This window comes from Dendrobium catenatum, unplaced genomic scaffold (assembly GCF_001605985.2).
Source record: "Dendrobium catenatum unplaced genomic scaffold, ASM160598v2 fragScaff_scaffold_1271, whole genome shotgun sequence".
NCBI lineage: Eukaryota > Viridiplantae > Streptophyta > Magnoliopsida > Asparagales > Orchidaceae > Dendrobium > Dendrobium catenatum.
Window position 1 is genome coordinate 1,010,505 of NW_021319733.1, and position 20,583 is coordinate 1,031,087.

At 34.6% G+C, this 20,583-nt stretch overlaps 1 protein-coding gene across 2 annotated transcripts in view; it reads left to right on the forward strand.

Annotated features, from left to right (window-relative positions):
- The first annotated feature begins 998 nt into the window (after positions 1-998).
- The window catches only part of LOC110100839, a 31,135-nt gene continuing 11,550 nt past the window's right edge, over positions 999-20,583 (forward strand). Inside the window, exons 1-3 of one of the 2 annotated variants that reach the window (XM_028699396.1) lie at positions 999-1,121; positions 1,433-1,599; positions 16,058-16,828. In XM_028699396.1, the coding sequence (XP_028555229.1) occupies positions 16,058-16,828 (771 nt within the window). In that variant the 5' untranslated portion in view covers positions 999-1,121; positions 1,433-1,599. The other variant, XM_028699397.1, reaches the window with a different exon arrangement.

Genomic DNA, 20,583 nt, shown 5'->3' on the forward strand with positions numbered 1-20,583 from the left:
TGCATGCTTTAAAATATATTAAAATTACATTTCAAATATTTTTTTAATGTTTTTAATTAAAAATTTAAATTTGAAATTAAAAAAATGAAAATCGAGTTGAACAATCTGTGCACGTACAAAACATGTTGAAATAAAATAAATGGGTATTGAAGGCGAATATGACTATGGGTATCACATTTATAATTTATTATAATCATTTGCTATCATTGACCGCCCATTCGGTGGACCCATTAGGCTTCCAATTGCATTATATATATGATTTTTTTTTGTTCAATATTTGAACTTTGAAATAAAAGAAGTATGAGATAATTTTTTATATTTTGCATATTTCTAAAATTTAAATAATAGTTCATTGAAAAAAATTGGAGAAATAATTTATAGATAAAAATATAAAAAAAAAAATATATATATTTTTGCATGATGTCTATATGTTAATTTTATGTGAATAAAATATATTTTTAGAAAAAGTGAAAAAATAAATCATCCAAATATCTTAAGGTGAGATGTCTTTTTCATTTCTAGATCTTAAAAAGTATAAGAGTATATATTAAAATTATTTTATACATAAAAATAACTAAAAAATGTAATTAAATTTTTATTTCACAAAATAATTGCGAAAACATATTGTTTTTTGACCCAGGTCTTCTCCTTGCTGCAGTCAAGAGTCAAATCCATTGCTCCTCCAAATATCTACCGTGCACCAGCTGCATTCTAGATTCCATGAGTCTAAAATTAAATCTAATCGGAGCGGTTGATTTTCTTAAACCTCATTATTTTTATTGGTTGATTTTCTGTTGGGTGTTCAAGCTGTGCAGCAGATCAGCCAACTTCAGGGTAAATTCTATTAATGCCCTCTGCTTTATTTCTTAATCACATCTTATTAATTTATTAATAATATATTTATTATTTTTTTATGGTAATAATATTAATTTTCACTGCCAGTTTGTAGAGCAACTTCTACGCTTTTATTTTCTTTTTAATTTATTTTTTATTTTTTTTCTTTTTCCGATCAACTATTTATTCGGTTCCCTCTCTTTTCTCGCCCTCTCCTTACTTTCACGAATTACCTTTCTTCGAAGCCACGAGAGGAAGGAGTTCGCTTGCTCTCTCTTCAAGCAGAGGTGAGAACCTTCTTCTCTTTCTCTCCCTGTTTTTTTTTTTAACGTTCATGAAGAATATATTTGATTGTGTTGAGTGGTTCAAGTGTTGGATTGTGTTTGCCCTTTTTGGGTGAAGTTATAATTACTTTTCTTGGAGTTTTGATGAAAGGGTGGGCTTGTTTTTCGGTTAAAAAAGATGACTATCGATGCAAATCCTACTGTGAAGATGATTGCCCATTTGCGAACTGCCGAAGTTTACACGTGGTACCAGTTATACTTAAGTACTTAACCAGTTAAGTACCAGTTAATCGGTTTTTTTTAATCTGAATTAGGTCTTCCGCTTCGGACCTTCGGAGCTTCACGCGTGCCGCGATTTCGTTTTCTCCTCTATCGCCGGAAGCCGGGCTTCACGCCTACGCCAGCGGAGAGGCGACGTGGCAGTTGTCCGGCGGACTGCAGACGTTGCGAGACTGCGAGCCTGCTGTGAGAACGCCGAGAGGTAAAGACAATAATATTTTTTATACAGTAATCTTTACTGAGTTATTTTATGTTGTTTTGGTTGATTTCAGTTTACACTTTATGTTTCTAAACTGATTAAGGAACAAAACATTAAAACAATCCGGTTGATTTTGATTTGGATTTTCATAGAAGACGTTAGGTCTTAGAAGTTAGAAGATTAAAAAATTTCAAAACTGCAAAAGATCATTTTAGAAAAAAAGCAACAGTAGATCTTTGAGCCTTTTAGGTATTGAACAAAACGTGATTGTAGATGATTCTTTTTCTAATAATCTTCTTCAACACTCAACAGTTGGTCAATGGTAGCAATACATTCATGCTTAATGCCTTCATCTCAATTAGTTTTCGCTATAATTTGATAAATAAATTTTTCTTAGCAATCAGAATTTGTTTCAAGTGATCTTTGAGTACAATTTCGAACACCATGGAGAGATATGTCAAGTGATCTTCGAGTTCAAAAGCATCAAATGATACAGATGAAAATAGCAATAAGGTTGAAGTGCAAAATGAAAGACGCATTTGAGTGGATGTTGATTTACCAAAAACAAGCAATGTGGAATTAAGTGTAGAAAATCTTCCATTTGATCCAGGACTACGAATTCCTATTACTGATTTTAATCATAACATTCGTGATGAAATTTGGAGAACATATTTACAAAAAGGGTCATTTCAACCTCGTAGCCATGATTTCCCGAAAAGTAAATGTGGGATGAAAGATAGGCGCTTTAATCCTAGTTGGTTTGACAAATATTCTAATTGGCTAGAGTATAGCATATGTAAAGACAAAACATATTGTCTATATTGTTATCTTTCAGAACATCCGGGAGAGGCAACGAAGAGGAATAGGCATTCAATAAAAAAGGATTTTCAAATTGGAAAAAAACAAACAAATTTGATCTTCATGTTGGAAGTCATAACAGTACACATAATAATGCTAGACGAAGTTGTGAAGACCTAATGAGACAAAGCTAACATATTGGATTTCTTTTCCAGAAACAATCAGATCAAGCTACAATTGCATATCGTACCCGCCTCAATAATGGTTTTAATGCATTCAACAAATATAAGTTGATTAGGATGACACAGTTTTATCCAGCTGATTTTAGTCTTTTTGATCAGACGATTCTTGAAAATCAATTGGATACTTATATTATTGATATATGATTTGATGATCAGTTCTCTTCATTAAAAGATATAGGAAGTCTTGTTGAGAAAATGATCAAAACCAGGAAAGATATTATATATCCGGCTGTTTTTATACTACTTGAACTGGCATTGATATTACCCGTTGCTACAGCAGGCGTCAAAAGAGCATTTTCTGCTATGAATATTATAAAGAATTGACTGCGGAATAGGATTGGAGATCAATTGATGAATGATTTATTAATTGCTTATATTGAGAAAGAAATTTTAGATTCTATTGATAATGAAGTAATTATTCAACTATTTCAGAATATGAAGAGTAGACATTATAAATTATGAGTTGTTTTCTATCTTATATTTAATATTAAATATTTTTTGAAAAATATTTTAATTTTTTTTAAAACTGCCTATGCTGGTCCCAAGCCCGGATGAAAAAAGTTGAGAGTAAATTTTACGAAAATAATTTAGGCCCCCCTCAATATATATTTTCTGGCTTCGCCACTGCTTAGAGATGCATTCTTTATCTTGATGGTTGCTAGAAAATGACCATATTATTAACAGATACTTAGCAAACTATTAGATATTTTAAAATGCAAATTTTATAATCAATCATTGAAATGAGTACAACTTGAAACAATTATAAAGAATTACATGGCAATAAAGTTAAAAAAGAAGAAGATAACATTATAACATGGAACCGGCTGTTTTTATACTACTTGAACTGACATTGGTATTACCCGTTGCTACAGCAGGCGTCGAAAGAGCATTTTCTGCTATGAATATTATAAAGAATCGGCTGCGGAATAGGATTGGAGATCAATGGATGAATGATTTATTAATTGCTTATATTGAGAAAGAAAATTTAGATTCTATTGATAATGAAGTAATCATTCAACTATTTCAGAATATGAAGAGTAGATGTTATAAATTGTAAGTTGTTTGCTATCTTATATTTAATATTAAATATTTTTTGAAAAATATTTTAAATTTTATTTTAAAACTGCCTATGCTGGATTTTTTAAAATGCAAATTTTATAATCAATCATTGAAATGAGTACAACTTGAAACAATTATAAAGAATTACATGGCAATAAAGTTAAAAAAGAAGAAGATAACATTATAACATGGAAGAAAGTATCCATTTGATGGAATGATGGATGGATGATTCCTATAATTGGTTCATAAATAAAGAGCACCAAAGCCGTTTGGTGGATTATTGTGACTTGCTTGTAATCTAGTAAAGCTTGATGAGTGGAAACATACTTTTTTTATATTAATTTTGCCTCTCATAGAAAATAAGATTTGAAACTTTCTGCATACCTGCGTTTTGATTCTCCGGATAATACTAATGAAAGCATACGAGTGGTTAGAATCTAGGTCTCCAACATCCTCAACAACAAGGTGATCACGAGGAGCTAACACAAATGGTGGATCCAAGCATCGTATATCTATTTATTAGAGGTGTTATTGAGGATTGCAAAATTCAAATTTCTCTAAACTACCACTTTCTTGAGGGAGGAGAAGGACAATTGTTGTGAGGAGGGTTGAAAGCCCTTGCCGAAGTGCTGAGAGATACAAAATGTCAGCAGGAAGGGAAGAAATACTTCTAGCTGCTTGCTGGTTGGGTTGTTCTAGAGGTTAGATTACATGGAAAACAACAACAAATGGATTTCTTGGAAGGATTACAACAATCATTTAGTCAGTTGGAAGGTAGAAACGATGGCTGAAAGAAGAGAAGAAGGGGGATAGAGAGCAGGTCTTGCAGGTACTTGTAGGTTGTCGACTTCTGGGTCAGGAGAGAAGGGTTGGCGTTGGCTAGAAGAGGGTTGGCGGTGCAGGAGGAGCACAACCGATGGATGGAAGAAGACTTGGCGGGCGGCTGGAAGAGGGAGAATTGGAGGAGGAGGTTGCTGATGTTGTGAGAAGAGAAGAGAAGAGAAGAGAGTAACCGACAGAAGAATGAACTATTGGGGAAGGAGGATGAGCAGCCACCACTTGGAAGTCATTCCAGGATATAAAAAAGTACAAAGACAAAAAACTAATTTCTAAAATTTTATTTCTAATAAAAAAACTCCTTACAGTAGAAGGAGGAGGCTCTATTTATAAGAATTGAGCCCCTTGATGACTAGGATAAGATAAGAGCTAATCATATTGATGACTGAGATAACTATCAATAGGATAAAATATAAAAAAAATTCAAATTGGGTTGATCGCTAAACTGTTTGGTTGAACCAACATGTCTTGTTAGCACTGGCATCATACTATACCTTTAAAAAATGAGATTTAGATTGGTCCATCTACATGTAATTATTAGTAGAAGGCTGCCTTTTTATTATTTTTCTTTAAAAATTGTTTGTCATAAATACTCAAAATGCTTCAAGGCTTAACCAAAGTTGAATAAATCATCTTTTGTTGATTCTAACACTTACAAAAATGGGGAGCATACAAATGATCAAAATTATACTAAAAAAACATAATGGTATCATTTCCATAGATGTCAATGGCACAAAATAGCGCGTGCCATGGCACGCGGCGCGGCGCGGTGCACCTACGGCGCCATGTATATGGCGTGGCGCAAACATTCAAAATGGCGCGCGCTATTTGCGCCACATGCGCGCCATGGCGCATGGCGTACGGCGCAAAATAGCGTGCGCCATTTGTTTTAAATTTTTTTTACTGTAATTATAAATATTTTTTATATATTTTTTTAGATAATATATTTTCTAATTTTTAAATATATTAAAAGAATTAAGATAAATGTTAGATTGCATATTATTATCTTTTTAATGCTATTTGCTTTCATTTAAATATATTTTAGTTGTATAAAGATTGACTACTTATTGGAATTGAAATTATGTTGGGTTGTTATTTATTTGTATTGTCGTTGTTTGCTTGTTATTATGATAGTTTATCTTTCAATTTAATAATATTTCATATTCATGCTTATTATTTTATAATTTGCGACATGTTTAAAATGGTGTGCGCTGTGCTGTGCGATATGCGCCATGGCTCAAATAGGACCTTTGCGCCATGGTGCGCCATTCGCCGTTAACAAGTATGAGCATTTCCTTCTTTAATTTTGGCTTTACACAAAGCTTGGAACCAACTTCAGATCTTGTCTTAAAATCTGAGCCTTCCCTTGTTGTTGATACCCTAAGGACCAAGGATGTTGCTTGACCATTATTTGAAAGCTAGAAAATTGACCAATTTAAGAATCCTCTATGGAAGGCTTGCAAAGGGAGATTCACCAACTTGAAGAAAGGCTTGTAGTGATGGAGCTTCATCATCCAATAGAACGCTGGAATGATGAAGATTGTCAAATGGAGGAAGATAATCTTTTCATCAAGAAGTTTCTAGTGGAGAAGAAAACTCACCTTTTCGCTACTATCGACGTGAACCAAGAAGACTGCCTCGCGACTTCGGCATTAAGATCGATATTCCGGATTTTGAAAGAAGATTGGACCATGATGAATTTCTTAATTGGCTTCACACTGTAGAAAGAATTCTTGAATATAAAGAAGTACCTCTTGCGTAAAACTGGTAGCAATCAAATTAAAAGGCAACAATCTTTGTGGTGGGAGAACTTGAAGCGCACAAGACAATGAGAGGGGAGAACCAAGATCAACTCTTAGGACAAGATGAAGAAGGAAATGTAACAAAAAATCTTGTCGGCCCTCTACCTGCAGGATATGTTCCTTCGCTTGTACCATTTTCAACAACAAGAATTCTAGATGGGGAGTAATACGGTTGAATTCAAACAACCAATGCTTAAATGCAACTTGGTGGAACCCGAAGAAAGTACTATAGCACGGTTTATTGGAGGTTTAAACCCTTCCATCGCCAACGTGGTGTAGCTTCAGCCATATTGGACTATCAAAAACATCATCAACCTCTCCTTTAGAGTAGAAAAGTAAAAAATAACAAAAAAACCCATTTTAGTAGGCGACCATGTTTAAAACCACCTCTGACACCTGCTGTTGTGGATGACAAAAATACTAGAAAATGCAAGAATTTTTGATGTTCGAGCTTTAGCCCCTTCAACCACAGCTTCCGCCTCCCTGTCCTCACGTATGTATTTTAAATGTCAAGATTTTGGACATTGTAGCCAATTGTCCTCCACGATACATCATGATTGTGGTGGAAGAAGCACTGAGCGAAACCAACCTTCGAACACAATAATAATCTGACGAGGTAATAGAAGAACAACACTTACATGCAGATGAAGGATATTTGTTGGTGGTCGGCGTTTTTTAAACATTTAATATGAAAAAGAGAATGAATAGCTACATCACAATCTTTTTTGAACAATATGCACAGTACATGACATGGTATGCAATTTGGTGATAAATCTTGGAAGTTATGAAATTATGGTATTCACCCTTATGGTCAAAAAATTGAACCTTCCTACCACTCCACATCCAATATTATATCAACTTTCGTGGCTCAAGAAAGGCAATGAAATAAATGTCAGAAAATAGTGTCTTGTTTCATTTTCCATTGAGGGCCAATTACAAGAACAAGTTTAGTGTGATGTTATTCCTGTGGACATTTGTCACCTTCTTCTTGGACGCCCTTGTAAGACGATCATCGGACTAAGCATGATGAGTTCAAAAACATCTATTTGTGAATAGCATGATGAGTTCAAAAACATCTATTCCTTTCACAAAGAAGCACAACTAGTGATGCTTCTATCTATTAGAGAATAAATCAAACCAACAGAAACCAATCATGAAATGGTGTTATAGTCCCTCTTCTTACAAACTTGCAAGGAAGCCGACCATAGGTTGGCTTTTGGGGTTGTTGATCAGAAGTAGCAAGAACCACCAGCAAACGTCCAAGATCTTATCCAATAGTTATGGCTTCAGATTATCCTAAAGCCTCTTCTAGTCGAGGAGAATGATGCAATGCTAACAAGGCCAGTTGGTTTAACCAAAAGGGTTTAGCAGTTAGCCAACTTTGGGTTTTTTAATGTTTTATTCTATTGTTAGTTATCCTAGTCATTAGTAGGATTAACTCTTATCCTATCATAGTCATCGAGGAGCTCAATTCTTATAAATAGAGCCTCCTTTTTCTATTGTAAGGAGTTTTTTTTATTAGAAATAAAATTTTAGAAATTGATTTTCTATCTTGTTCTTTTATGTATCCTGGAATGACTTCCAGGTGGTGGTCCTCCTTCCCCAATAACCATACATGGTTGTTCTTTCCTCCGCCAGTACCTCTCTTCTCCTCCCACAACATGAGCAACCTCCTCCTCTAGTTCCTCCTCTTCTAGCTGCTCGCCAAGTCTTCTTCCAGTCATCAGTTGTCCTCTTCTTGCACCGCTAGCTCTCTTCTAGCTAGTGCCAAACCTTCTTTAGTTCCTGTCCGTCTTTCTTCCTGCCTCAGAAGCAAGCATCTAGTAAGTACGAGCAAGACCTGCACTCTATCCTCCTTTTCATCTAGTCAGCCAATTGATTGATGCAATCCTTCCAAGAAGTCCCTTTCTTACTGTTGTCCATGCCTTCCATCCCTTAGGTGTGACTCTACAAAATCTAATTTGAAAGAATTATTATTTTATCTTTAATATATAACAACTAAAGCTATATAATCTCTTTTATCAATATAAATATCAATAAAAATAAAACTATCAATCAAAACATTAATATATATAACTATATTTATTTCCTAAAAATCATATAGAATACTCAGAATTTATACAATCATATCACAACTATTCAGCACTGAATTCAAAATAATAGTTAAAATAACAAGAAATTAAATCTGAAGGATACTGGTCAATCTCTCGCTCATTTTTCTTGCCCTGATATGAAATTATTTAGCCATATATAATGAGCTCAAGAGCCCAACAAGAAACCAATCCTACAACTGAGCCCAACAAGAAACCAATCCTACAACTGAACTCAAAGGATGACAAATTAGTAATATGCATCTCAATAATCAAATCATAGCAGTAGCATTAATATGGTTATGAATCAATGCAGAAATAATAAAACAAACATGCAGTAATAGTAAAAACCGTAATCAGTAAAGCAATGCTATACAAAAATTAGTAAAGCAGTACAATGAAGGAATCGATAAACTAGTATGAGTGTTGAATCACTAAAATAACCGTCATATCAGTACTATCAATCAGTAGAGAAATCATATAAAGCGGTAAAATCAAAAGATCAATAATGGCTATCGAAATTAGATCAATACAGTAAAACCCTAGAATAATGTACACATGCTATCTAACATGTTTCATGTTCAATATATTACATGTTCGATATGTCATATACTTAGTATCAATATAGTGAATCATTATTGTAAAACAATATCAATTTTCATATTGGTAACAGTAAAATCAGTTACAAGAGCAATAAAATAATGCAGTAACAATAAATTTGTGTATTTTAGTAGTCACACTAAAAAAGCGAGAAGTTATGACTTAATTGATGTTTTTTTACTTTTTTTAGTATCGTATCAGTATCAGTAAATTGTTGGCTTAGTAAACAGAGTTGTCACTTTTTATCCGTCGGTATAATAATTATCTCATTATATGTCCCAATCAATGCATTGCATGAATCAGTAGATGATAACATCAAACCACAATATTTAAAGGATAGTGCCCTGCATTGGGTACCCATATCCACACCCACCTATGTACCCACACATACCCAATGGGCATGGATGGGTATGGGTACGCCCATAGCCTCGTGGGTGGGTACTCAACATCAGAGGAGAACCAATTTACATTACTAATCATTAAATACATGCATTATATTATAATAATCCTTACTAAACAGTGCGCAACACCGAACCGCATCACAACCATGATAAATTTTGATATGTGGCTTGAACGTTTGCAGTCAGAGAAAATGACAAAAAACCTCAAGGCCATTATTCTATGGCAGACTGCATTCAATAAGCTTGGAAAGTGGGTGGGTGTGGGTGTGTATGACATCCGGAAAGTCACCATAGGTGGGTGTGAGTGGGCAAAGCCCGCCAGCGCAGAGCGTGGGTACCCAATGGGTACCCAACCAGGACCCCATGGGGGCTCTGGTCGGCACACCATCTTGTATAGTTCAATACTTCAATCAGTATCGAGCCAACGTTATTGAAACTTGTTTTTACTTGTCCTCACATATATTATTATCACAGTACTATAACAATAATAGTGACCATTTATTACTCAATCACATAGCAACATTTATTTCCAATGATTGTATTAAAAATATGCTCACAGTAAAAAAAAATTAATTATTCAATAAGTAGAATTAGTACAAAATGTAGCAATTTCTATTTTATCTGATAAAATTCAATAAATGTTACGGTCAAAATGCCCTGGATAATCCATTCGATAAAAAGGCTTGTGCGATAAAAGTTCAATAAATATGGGGAAAATGCAATAAAATCAGTTTTGGGGTGAATCAAACTGTTAAAATCAAAATATTTGAAAATAGAGTAGAATTAGAATCTCCTACAGTGATCTGAGACATTTCTACAAAAGCGGCAAAGCAATCCAGTCGCAATTCTCTCTGTTGCGTTGCAATTCAAATATAAAATTAGATTTTTTTTTTTAAATTTTTAAAAATTTGAATTGTTAAAATCTACCAACCTTAGAAAAAATATCGTTCCCGACATTTTTCTTAAAGTAACAAGCACAAAATTGATATAAATTAAATCTGTATGATCAAAAATCAAATCAAAACTCGTTGAAAAAATCATACAATTATGCAGTTCAAATATGATCCCCGGAAATGATTTATTAGATTGATAAAAAAATATTTATTTCTTTAAACCGAGATTTGGTATCTAAAAGTTGTATCGTTTATAGAGCCATTAGGATTTACCTCTTTTCCGTTGGATACCTAACCTGTTGAATGCAAAGCGTCATAATTTTTTAGAGTAGAACTTATGCCATATCTTAAGTAGACAACTACATTTCAAAAGTAATATGCATGTTCGTGGCATGTCTAGTATCTTAATTCCATCAGTGATTATTCACGTAGATGGTAAACTAAGATGTGGGCTCATACAACTACCTGTCACAAGTAATATGCGCATATGCAATTACTTACAAGGCATGCTGCGTCTGCATTTTTCAATATGTACAGGGACATTAGGTCTAGCCTATTTATGCATTTATCCATGTATATCAAGCATAATGCAAAGTCTTGTGGCGGTTTGATGAATTATTGAATATATATTCTGAAGTATGTTTAAAGAAATAAATCTTGCACCCTTATTTTTTGCGATGAAACCTTTTAACCCGCTTATTTACCGGTTCAAACTTGAAAATTTGAACTATAAGACTTATGACTAACCTCGGCAGAGCTACTTAAAGGCTTATTTGTTTGGCTGCATATCAAAAACTACCAGGAATTACAAACCATGTTTTTTGGAACCTAAAACTATTTCAACCTGTATGGTTGGAATTTGGAGGTAGTGGTATTATCAATTTCAAATCTACTGTTTGATTGACGGTTATTTTGAGAGTCTTGATTTTTTTCTTTTTCTCTCTTTTTTTTGCATGAAAGGAACATTTGTGACGTTTAAAACCAAAGTTAGATTTTCATTAAACTAAACGGTGGAATCTCCCAATGCTCATTTTATAGGATAGGTTTTCTATTTGCAAGCAACCAAATTTGCCTAAATGGAAATAGGACAACAAAATTAGTGTTATTTTCTTTTCATTTTTTTTCTTTCTTCTGTTTTTTCATATCTTTGAATTTGGAGATGGGGGAGGTGAAGATTATGCGGTTTATGTTTCTCATATAGAAGTAAAGGAATTAATGTATTTTTATGTGTTTATTTTCTTACTCCCTAAGCATATTGAGTAGGCTGATACTTTCCTTGACCAAAGCTGGTAAAAGAGAAAATATATTGTATTTTTTCTAAACAAACTTTCTTTAACAAATATTACTTTTAGTTGCTGTTGTTATCTTTATTCAATTTGTATGTACTAATTTATTTTATGTACAATAGATGGAGGTATTGGAGAGTTCGAATTCATTTTTTAAATCATGCATGCATCTATTTTTTTTCTTTTTATAGATACTTTAAGTTTTGGAACTTTTTCGTCTGATACGTGTCATAAGTAGTTTTGTTAATATGAAATGGAATATCGAGAATTTCTCTTTCACCATCCTTTCCTATTTTTCTTCCTTGCACTCCTCCATATTATCCTATCGCACCTGCATTATAATATGATTAAGGTTGGTCATTGGCTACCTTTTTCTATCTATAAATCTTAAGAGCATCTCCAGCGAAACTTCAAACGGCTATAAGACGTAGCTGATTTGCTCCATTTGAAAGCCAAAAAAATTACTAATCGGGTGATGGGGGAACAGTGCGACGTCAAATATGTCGTCTCACTATTCACCCGCAATTTTTTAACGTATTTATATGATTAAAAAATATGATTAAGATTTCCTGGCTGTGTTCCCGTGGCTTCTCCATTCCATTTCCTGAGCTGATCTGTGGCTTCTCCATTCCGTTTCCTGTGCTGATTTTTGGGAGCTATTTTATGTTAACTATTGCCCTTCCTCTTCCCCTTACATGGTTGGTTTGGATGAAGGTTTTATGTGGCTGTTTTGCTCCCCGTTCTCTTTTATAAATAGTAGGTGTTTTGTATTAAAAAAGGATGCTATGAAATAAATTTTTGGCGCTAAACCTGCAGGTTTCCTTGGAAAGGCTTGCTAGCTTGTTCCACCTCTTCTACTCCTCTTCTAGGAAAGCTTACGATCTCTCCTCCTTTCATATCGTCTTCTTATCTCTTTCGTCTCTCAGCAAGTTCCCTTCCACTTGTATCTTTCTTCTCAAGAAAAAGCAAGTTTAAGTGTATGTTTTTATTTTGCGTTTGTAAGCGTCAAAACTTATAAGAGCCTTTTTATATGTTATAAAGTTGTTGTTTTATGTTATTTTAAAAGTGTCTTTGTATCCTTTTTTTATATCCTAGGAAGAGCATTTGTATTTGCTTGCAAAAATTAGGGGGTCTTCCTAATTTTTTCTTGCATCAATTTGGCATCAGAGCGTTAGGTTGTGAGTCTTCCTTTCTTAAAAAAAAAAAAGAGAAGATATAATGTGATTTTTGGAAGACAAAACCTACGGGTTTCTTCGTGGAAAAGCTTGCGAGCTTGTTCCATTCATCTCTTCTCCTAGGAAAGCTTGCAAGCTTGTCCTCCTCCTTCGTCTTGACTTCTTATCTCCTTCTTCTATCCACAAGTGTCCACCTCACCAGTATCTTTCTTCTCGATGGATGGAATGCAAGTTTAGGTGTTTAATTTTATGTCAAAATTTGTAAGAGTCATTTTATCTTATAAAAGTTCTATTTCGTGGTATTTTGTCTAGTTTTGAGAATTTTTGTGTAATTTCTATTTCTTAGGAAGCTTGAGTTTTTGCTTGCAAAAATTAGGGGCTTCCTCCTAATTTTTGCTTGCATCATGAGATCAGCTTCAATTCTAAAAGTTGAGAGTTTTGACCCAACTTTGAATTAGAAAGCTTGAAGGGTGCAAAAGCTCATAACTATTATATGACTTGTATAAATGTGTTGAATAGTAAACAAGACAGAAAATGATGTTATGCATTTCTTATGACCACTATGAAATTTATATGTGTTTTAAATCAATTGTCAATTATTATTTCTTATATATTGCTCATATATTTTATTGAGCTCTAGCCCATTAGTAGTAGTTGTATTGCAAGAAAGGGGAATGATCCAGTGGGGTAGTAGTCATGACAGTTGATCACTCTTTTGTGTACATACACTTTGAGTGTATTTGATTAGGAACTGTACAAACTTTTCGGTATTGTAGTTAAATTTCAAAAATTTTAGTAAAACTTTGTATTTCAATTGAGATGTGCTTTTTATTTGAGGTATATTTCATATGCTTTTTGTTTTGAAGTATAAATCTTGATATGATTAGATATGTTGGGATAATTTGAATATGCTACTTCTTACTCATTTGATTTTGATATCAGTGTTTCAGAATGGGTGTAAGTAAGAAGAATGTTTGTTCATATTTTCTTTGTCCATTACACTCTAAATTGATTGTATGGGGTCAAAATGGGGTGTGATAGGGAGAATGCAGAATAGTTGCTTACTGCACAAGTGCATACATTTTTCTTACATTTTCTTCTATGATATTTTCTTAAATGTATTTAGCCATTCTCTTAAAGTTCCTAAAGCATATGTGTGGTGCATGGTTCCGAAAAATGCTGTTTCATTGGTTTGTTTTCATGTCAGATGCAACCTTATGCTCTTTTGCTTTCATTATGAGAATTTAGTCTATCTATGTGATAATAGGTTCACATATGTTTAAGTTGTAGTGATGCGGACATCCGACGGTGGACGTTAATCAAAAGAAGAGACGAAAATCTACGGTTTAGATCACTCCTTTTTTATTAGTTTATTAATTGTATTTTGATTTAGTTTTACATTTGTCGTTTTTACCCTTATTTAAGAGTATTGTCTTATGTAAGCCCAAGGGGCAAAGTTGTCTTTTAATTTCTTTTAAAGCCTATATATAGAGGCTCTTGCTATTGTATTAGGGATGATGAGTTATTAAGAAATAAAATTTTCTTTGCACTTGTGTTCTTTGGAGAGAACTTGGGTGAGATTCCTATGGGAGGGAATCAGAGTTTCCACCAACCGCAGGATGGGTCCGGGCTCGTGGCGTGAAGTCCATTGGAGAAGGGCAACGTAGTACCCGTCAGCCGCAGGATGTGTCCGGGCTCGCAGTTGCATCTTTAATATTTTATTTCTTTGTTTTTTGTTCCTTCTTATTGCTCCTAGTCGTCATCTTCATCCATCTCCTCCCACTGGTCACCCCAACTACAGGCCTCCCCTCACCAATTCACTTCCCTAGCCAATCAACCCTCCTTCCCACTCGGCTATCCATCCTCCCCACCCAAACAACCACCAAGCCCTAACCTAGCAGCCGGCCATATCCCAATCCCCTTTGCCTCCAAAATTTCAAATCATCCTCCCTACTTACCTTTTCCACCAAACCGCATTTGGGAAACCTCGATTGTTCAATCAAATTTGAATTTTGAGATCTTTCCAAATTTAGAACTCTATTTTTGGAAAGTTTTCAAAATCCACATTAATCTCTAATTGGATTGGATTTAAAATTCCTCATTAATACATTCCATATTTAACCACTTGAATTTTAGGAAAGAATTTGAATTCAAATTCAAAATGAATTTGAAATTCTAACACCTTCCTAAATAAAATGGCCTAAGTTTGGAAAGCCCCTTTAATTAGCAATCAATCACAAATCTGAGATTGATTATTCAATTAATTTTAATTCCTCCACATTCATTGCACCTAGACATCTCATCCCCTCTCTCTCTCTCTTGGCCGAAATTCTCAAGGCCCCACCTCCTTTATTTCTTTCCAAAAATCATGACTCTCCCTTTGGAATTAAATCCAAATCATCTCCTTCCCTCACCCCAATTAAATCAATTCCTGAATTAATTCTTGGGAGGAGAGAGCCTCAAGGAAAGCTCGGATCCCTACTCCACCTCCTTCCCTTCAACGGATCAGCCAAATTTTTGTTTTCCCCTGAAGTGAGTTGCTGTCCAGGATCGGAAGCTTGAGGACCTGCTGTCCAGAGCCTTCCACACGTCCAAATTTGCTGCTCCTATTGTTTGGTTGCTGTCCAGGTCCTGTCCAGTGTCAAAACTGCTGCATTCCTGAAATTCTGCTTGCTGTCCACTTATTCCAGCAAGAATATCTTGCTGTCCAGCACTTTGAAAGACCACAAATTGCTGTCCCAGATTTTCTATGTGCTGTCCAAAGGTTCGAGAACGAAATGGGTTGTTATCCAGATGCCAAGGAGCCACCACTCGATGTTTACTTCCTCTCAAACCCTCAAACCACCACAGGAACCTTGGTATCTTCTTTCTTTGGGTGGCTGCCATCAATTCCGTTCTACATCATGTAGCCTCTGGGTTGATTGAGAAAACATAGAGAACTGGAATGTGTGACCATTTTTCAATATCGCAATTGTATGCAGCACTTGAAAACTTAAATGAATAATAAGTCCTTGTTTTTTCCATTATGGTTTGAAGTTTGTCTAGTTCTGTTTTTCAATAAGATTCGTGGATGGTTCCATGTAAATTGTCTCTCTTGGGAGAACTTGGTCAAGTGGGAAATATTTTGATTAATTGGCAGGTATGGTTGACATCTGAGCTGAATGTTGGGTTGTTAAAACTTTATTGACATATGTTAGCTATTGTTGATCACGTCGTGTCAAATTTTCATCAGAGTTACATTGATGGGACCTTCTTTGTCCTCTTCAATATCTTGGCAGATGAATCTGATTGAGGTAAACCGGAGTGAGGAATTAGCAAGTCAAAATGAGAAGTGTATTGCGCAACCATCCTCAAGCAATCCATCTTCTCCCGTTTCTGCTTCTACTGATGACATATTTGGAGATCCCATATTTTCCCCTTGCTTAGGAGATGATTACCAGGCGGAAATTCCATGCATATTGGCCGAGTCACAAGACCTTCATGCCTTTGAATTCCCTTCTAAAACTGTGTTAAGCATCCCAATAATGTGGGTTCACATTGAGGATAACCAAAAAGAACAAAAAGATTATTGCAAGTACACTTCGGTGAGTAGATGCTCAGCTGATGGTTTCAGTAGTAACCCCTTGCCTCCTTCAAGTTCAGCATTAAAAGCTGAAAGAATTGGAAGTACGTTGGACAGCAACAAAGCATATACGTGTCCCACCAATCAGATTAATGCGTGCAAAGGATGCTGTCCTTTACCTGAATCTCGAGTTTCTTTATGGAGTGAGGATGAGATCCAGTGCTTTCTTCTTGGTCTATACATTTTTGGTAAAAATCTGGTTCAAGTGAGGAAATTTATTGCGTGCAAGGATATGAAAGATGTTTTATCCTTCTATTATGGAAATTTCTATCGCTCTGATGCGTATCGCAGATGGGCAGAATGTAGAAAGTCAAGGAGTAGAAAATGCATTCAGGGGCAGCGAATTTTTACTGGATGGAGACAACAGGAACTACTATCACGCATACAGATGGGCAGGTCAAAAGAAGTACAAGATTCTCTGCTAGAGGTTAATTTCATTGCTATGTTATGCAAATGTTTACTGCACATTTATATTTATAACACTACATTATATTTATTTTGATTTCTTAGAGCTTTCTTCCTGCCACAAAAATGATTTGCATCAATGATGATTATGATAAAATCTTTCTTTATGGTACTTTATCAAATTACTGTAAATTAGTGTATGTTCTATTGGTTTTTCTTTTGTTTAAAGTAGTGCAAGTTTATGAATTATGACTGAATTTCCAGCGTGTCTTTTGTCATGTGTGAACATAAGAAATATGACTTAGTGAATCACCTGGTTTTTAGTCAATATTATAGGAAATTTATTCTTTAGATATCGAAAAATGGATCAAAATGTTCCCTTGACTCCTTATGAAAGATAAAAATGGTTATTAAATATATTAAATGATCAATTTGATCCATCAACTCCTTAAAGAGGAACTAAAATAGTGCCACCATGAGATTATTTTGATTCCTCTTTAAAGATTTAAGGACCAAAATGATCCTTTAATATAGTTGGGGATCATTTTGGTCATTCATAAAAAGTCAAGAGACTATTTTGATGCTTTTCTCTTTATATATTTATTTGAGATTGTAGAGCCCTTTTTTACCAGAATGGATTTGGGGAACTTCCACTCTCCATTTATTTTGTTTAATGGTCATCAGGACGACTTGAATCTAGTTCTTCCACTTTGTGTGTGTGGTTTGGGAAGTTCCAAACAAAATTGCAGTTTGGAACTTGTGCCTTTTTTTTTTCTTTCTCCTAATGTCGTGTCTTTTTATATTATGGTTTGCTATAGGTGAACAAGGCATTCATTCATCATTTAAAAATTATCCACAATTTAGCACAGATAAATATTCATAATAGCTTACAATCATTTAATAGACATTGGAAATTTGGCTTCAACAAGGCTTCTACTTGTTTGATTTTACAACAAAAAATGGATTTCTTAATAAAAGTTAGTCATATTAATGGTGTTTGTGTTTTGTATGACACAACGAAGGCTTTTGTTGGTGCATTAAAGTTAATATTTTTATTGTTAAACCCTTACTAATAATTCTTCAATATGTTTTTTAAAGGGTTAGTAACTTTCATAGATTTTTTTCAGCTCATTCATATGATCTCAAGTAAAAAAAATCAAACCAATATGTTTAATTTATCGTAGAGGAATGAATTTGAAAATAATTTATGAAGAGCTAAAACAAATGAATGTTTGAGCACAATTTTAAACTCAAATTTAGATAAAATTTTTTGTTTTGTTTTAAAATTTAGTGCAAGTTCTATTTTGAATTGAGATTCTACATCTAGTTTAGGTTCAAATTTAGATTCTTTTCAAGCTCACTTTCAAATAATAGTTCCTGTTGATGTTCAAATGTTATTTTAGATGCAACCTTACATGTAATATCATATTATTTCCAGAACAGATCATTTGATTTTTGATGTAGACAAACTAGATAGAAAACCACATATAAGGAGAACGATGGGCAAAACTACAACCAAACTCGATTCAAATAGTAGCAATCATCTAAAACACAAAAACCAACGGATAAAACGAGAAGTGAGATCAAAAGAAACAAAAGAAAATTAAAAAGACGCTGTCCTCAGAACAACCGATAGAACGGTTTCCTCACATGCATCGAAATATAGGTTAAGTATAGTATGTGCTTAGGGCTAGCAAACCGATGGTCCACCACAGCAAGAAGGTCCAAACGTCCAACCAAACTCATCCGGCAAATGCTCCAAAATCAGCCAACAAATACTTCCAAAGCTCAAGAGGAAGGATACAAATGGAGTGGAACTTGCGGAGAGAAGAAAGAGGTAAGAAGCCCAGACGAAATGGAGAAGAAGAAGAAGTGGACAAAGCTCTCAAGCTTTTCCAAGAGAAAACCCTTAGGTTTTTAGAGACTAAGCTCAACAAAATTCAATAACCTTCTCCTTCATAAAACATCTTCTTTATATAGGAAAGAGAGGGGAACTAAACAGCCATAGCACCTCCAACTAAACCAATTAGATTTAGGGAAATGAAAGGTCAACAGTCACAACACATCAACCCCCATACGGTACAACAAAATAGAGAAGAGAAGCCACGGGAACCAAGCAGCCACCCACGGGAACCAAGCAGCCAACCACAGGAACCAAGCAGCCAGCCACGGAAACCAAAGGGGCAATGCACGGGAAAACAGCCAGCACAGGAAAACGAGAAGACAAAGGGGAGGAGAAGAGGCAAGTTCACTCCAAATTGAATCCTTGAATTAAAGCATACCTTTTTGGAATAATGAGCTAGAAAGTTCAATAACTCTTCCAATTAATGAACTAACTTCAGCTCAACATTAATGAGCTAGTAGAAAATAAAGCTCATCACCAAAGTAACCACCACTTCCCTTCATCAAATCCAGCTCAAAATCGAGAACCAGCAGTAGCCCAAGGGACCCAAACAAGCTAGCAAATCAAAGTTCTACCAAAGCCCAATCACAACCTACCATGATCATTGGATGTCTTCCCTCATTGGATAGCTAAAAAAATATAAACTAAATGAAAAACTAATGATCAATATTCTCAATAAATGAAAATACAAAAATTATGAATTCATCAATTCCCCGCTGGTGGGAGAGTCTCATCTCCAGATGAGAAAGCTTCAGTAACTTTCTGAAAAAGATCAGGATGACGCCGTTTTAGTTCATTAGCGTCCATCCAAGTGCAGTCGGTCAGAGGATGATTTTTTCATTTTGCCAAGAACCTCTTATGCTCACCATGCCTTGTTTTAGAAATTCTGACATCAATAATATCTTCAACCTGTTCTTCAGTTTTTGTCATAGAAGTGGTGAGTGGCAAAGTATCAATTTCCACAGAATCGTCAGAATTTCCTTCATATAAAGAAAGGTCAGAAACATTAAATACAGGAGAAGTGCCAACAAAAATAGGTAGATCCAACATATAGACATTTATGCCTAATTTTCGAATCACTCGAAAATGTTCAAATCTCTTTCTGCTTAACTTTCTAAAAGTACCAACAGGAAATCGTTGGCGACGAAAGTAAGCCATAATCAAGTCACCCTCATTGAAAATAACCTCTCTCCGATGTTTATCAGCAGCAGATTTGCACTTAGCATTAGTTTTTTGGAGTTTTTCAAGGACTTGCTATTGGACGGTCTTTATGTGATCAAAAGTTTCAAAAGCTTCAGCACTAATTTTGTTAGGTAAAGGCAAGCAATTTCTATCTAAAATGTGAAGAATAGGTTGTCCATAAATAATTTCAAAAGGAATTTTACTAGTGGAACGATTAACAAAATTATTGTAAGCAAACTCAGCTTGAGGTAAGACTAAATCCCATTTTTCTCCAGCAAGACACCTTAATAAATTTGATTGACAACTTCAATTTGCCCATCAGTTTGAGGATGATATGCAATACTAAATTGAAGAGTAGTCTCAAGTTTTGCCCAAAGTGTTCTCTAAAAATGACTCAAAAATCTAGTATCCCGATCAGAAGTAAAAGTATGTGGAATACCGTGAAGACGAACAATTTCTTTAAAAAATAAATCAGCAATGTAAGAGGCATTAGAAGTTTTCTTGCAAGGAATAAAATGTGTCATTTTGCTAAAGCGATCCACCATCACAAAAACAGAGTCAAATTTTCGAATAGTAACAGGCAAACCCAAAATGAAATCCATTGAAATATCCTCCCAATGTTTTTTTAGGAATAGACAGAGGGGTATACAAACCAGAATTTTGTGAAGTTCCCTTGAAAGCCTGACATATTT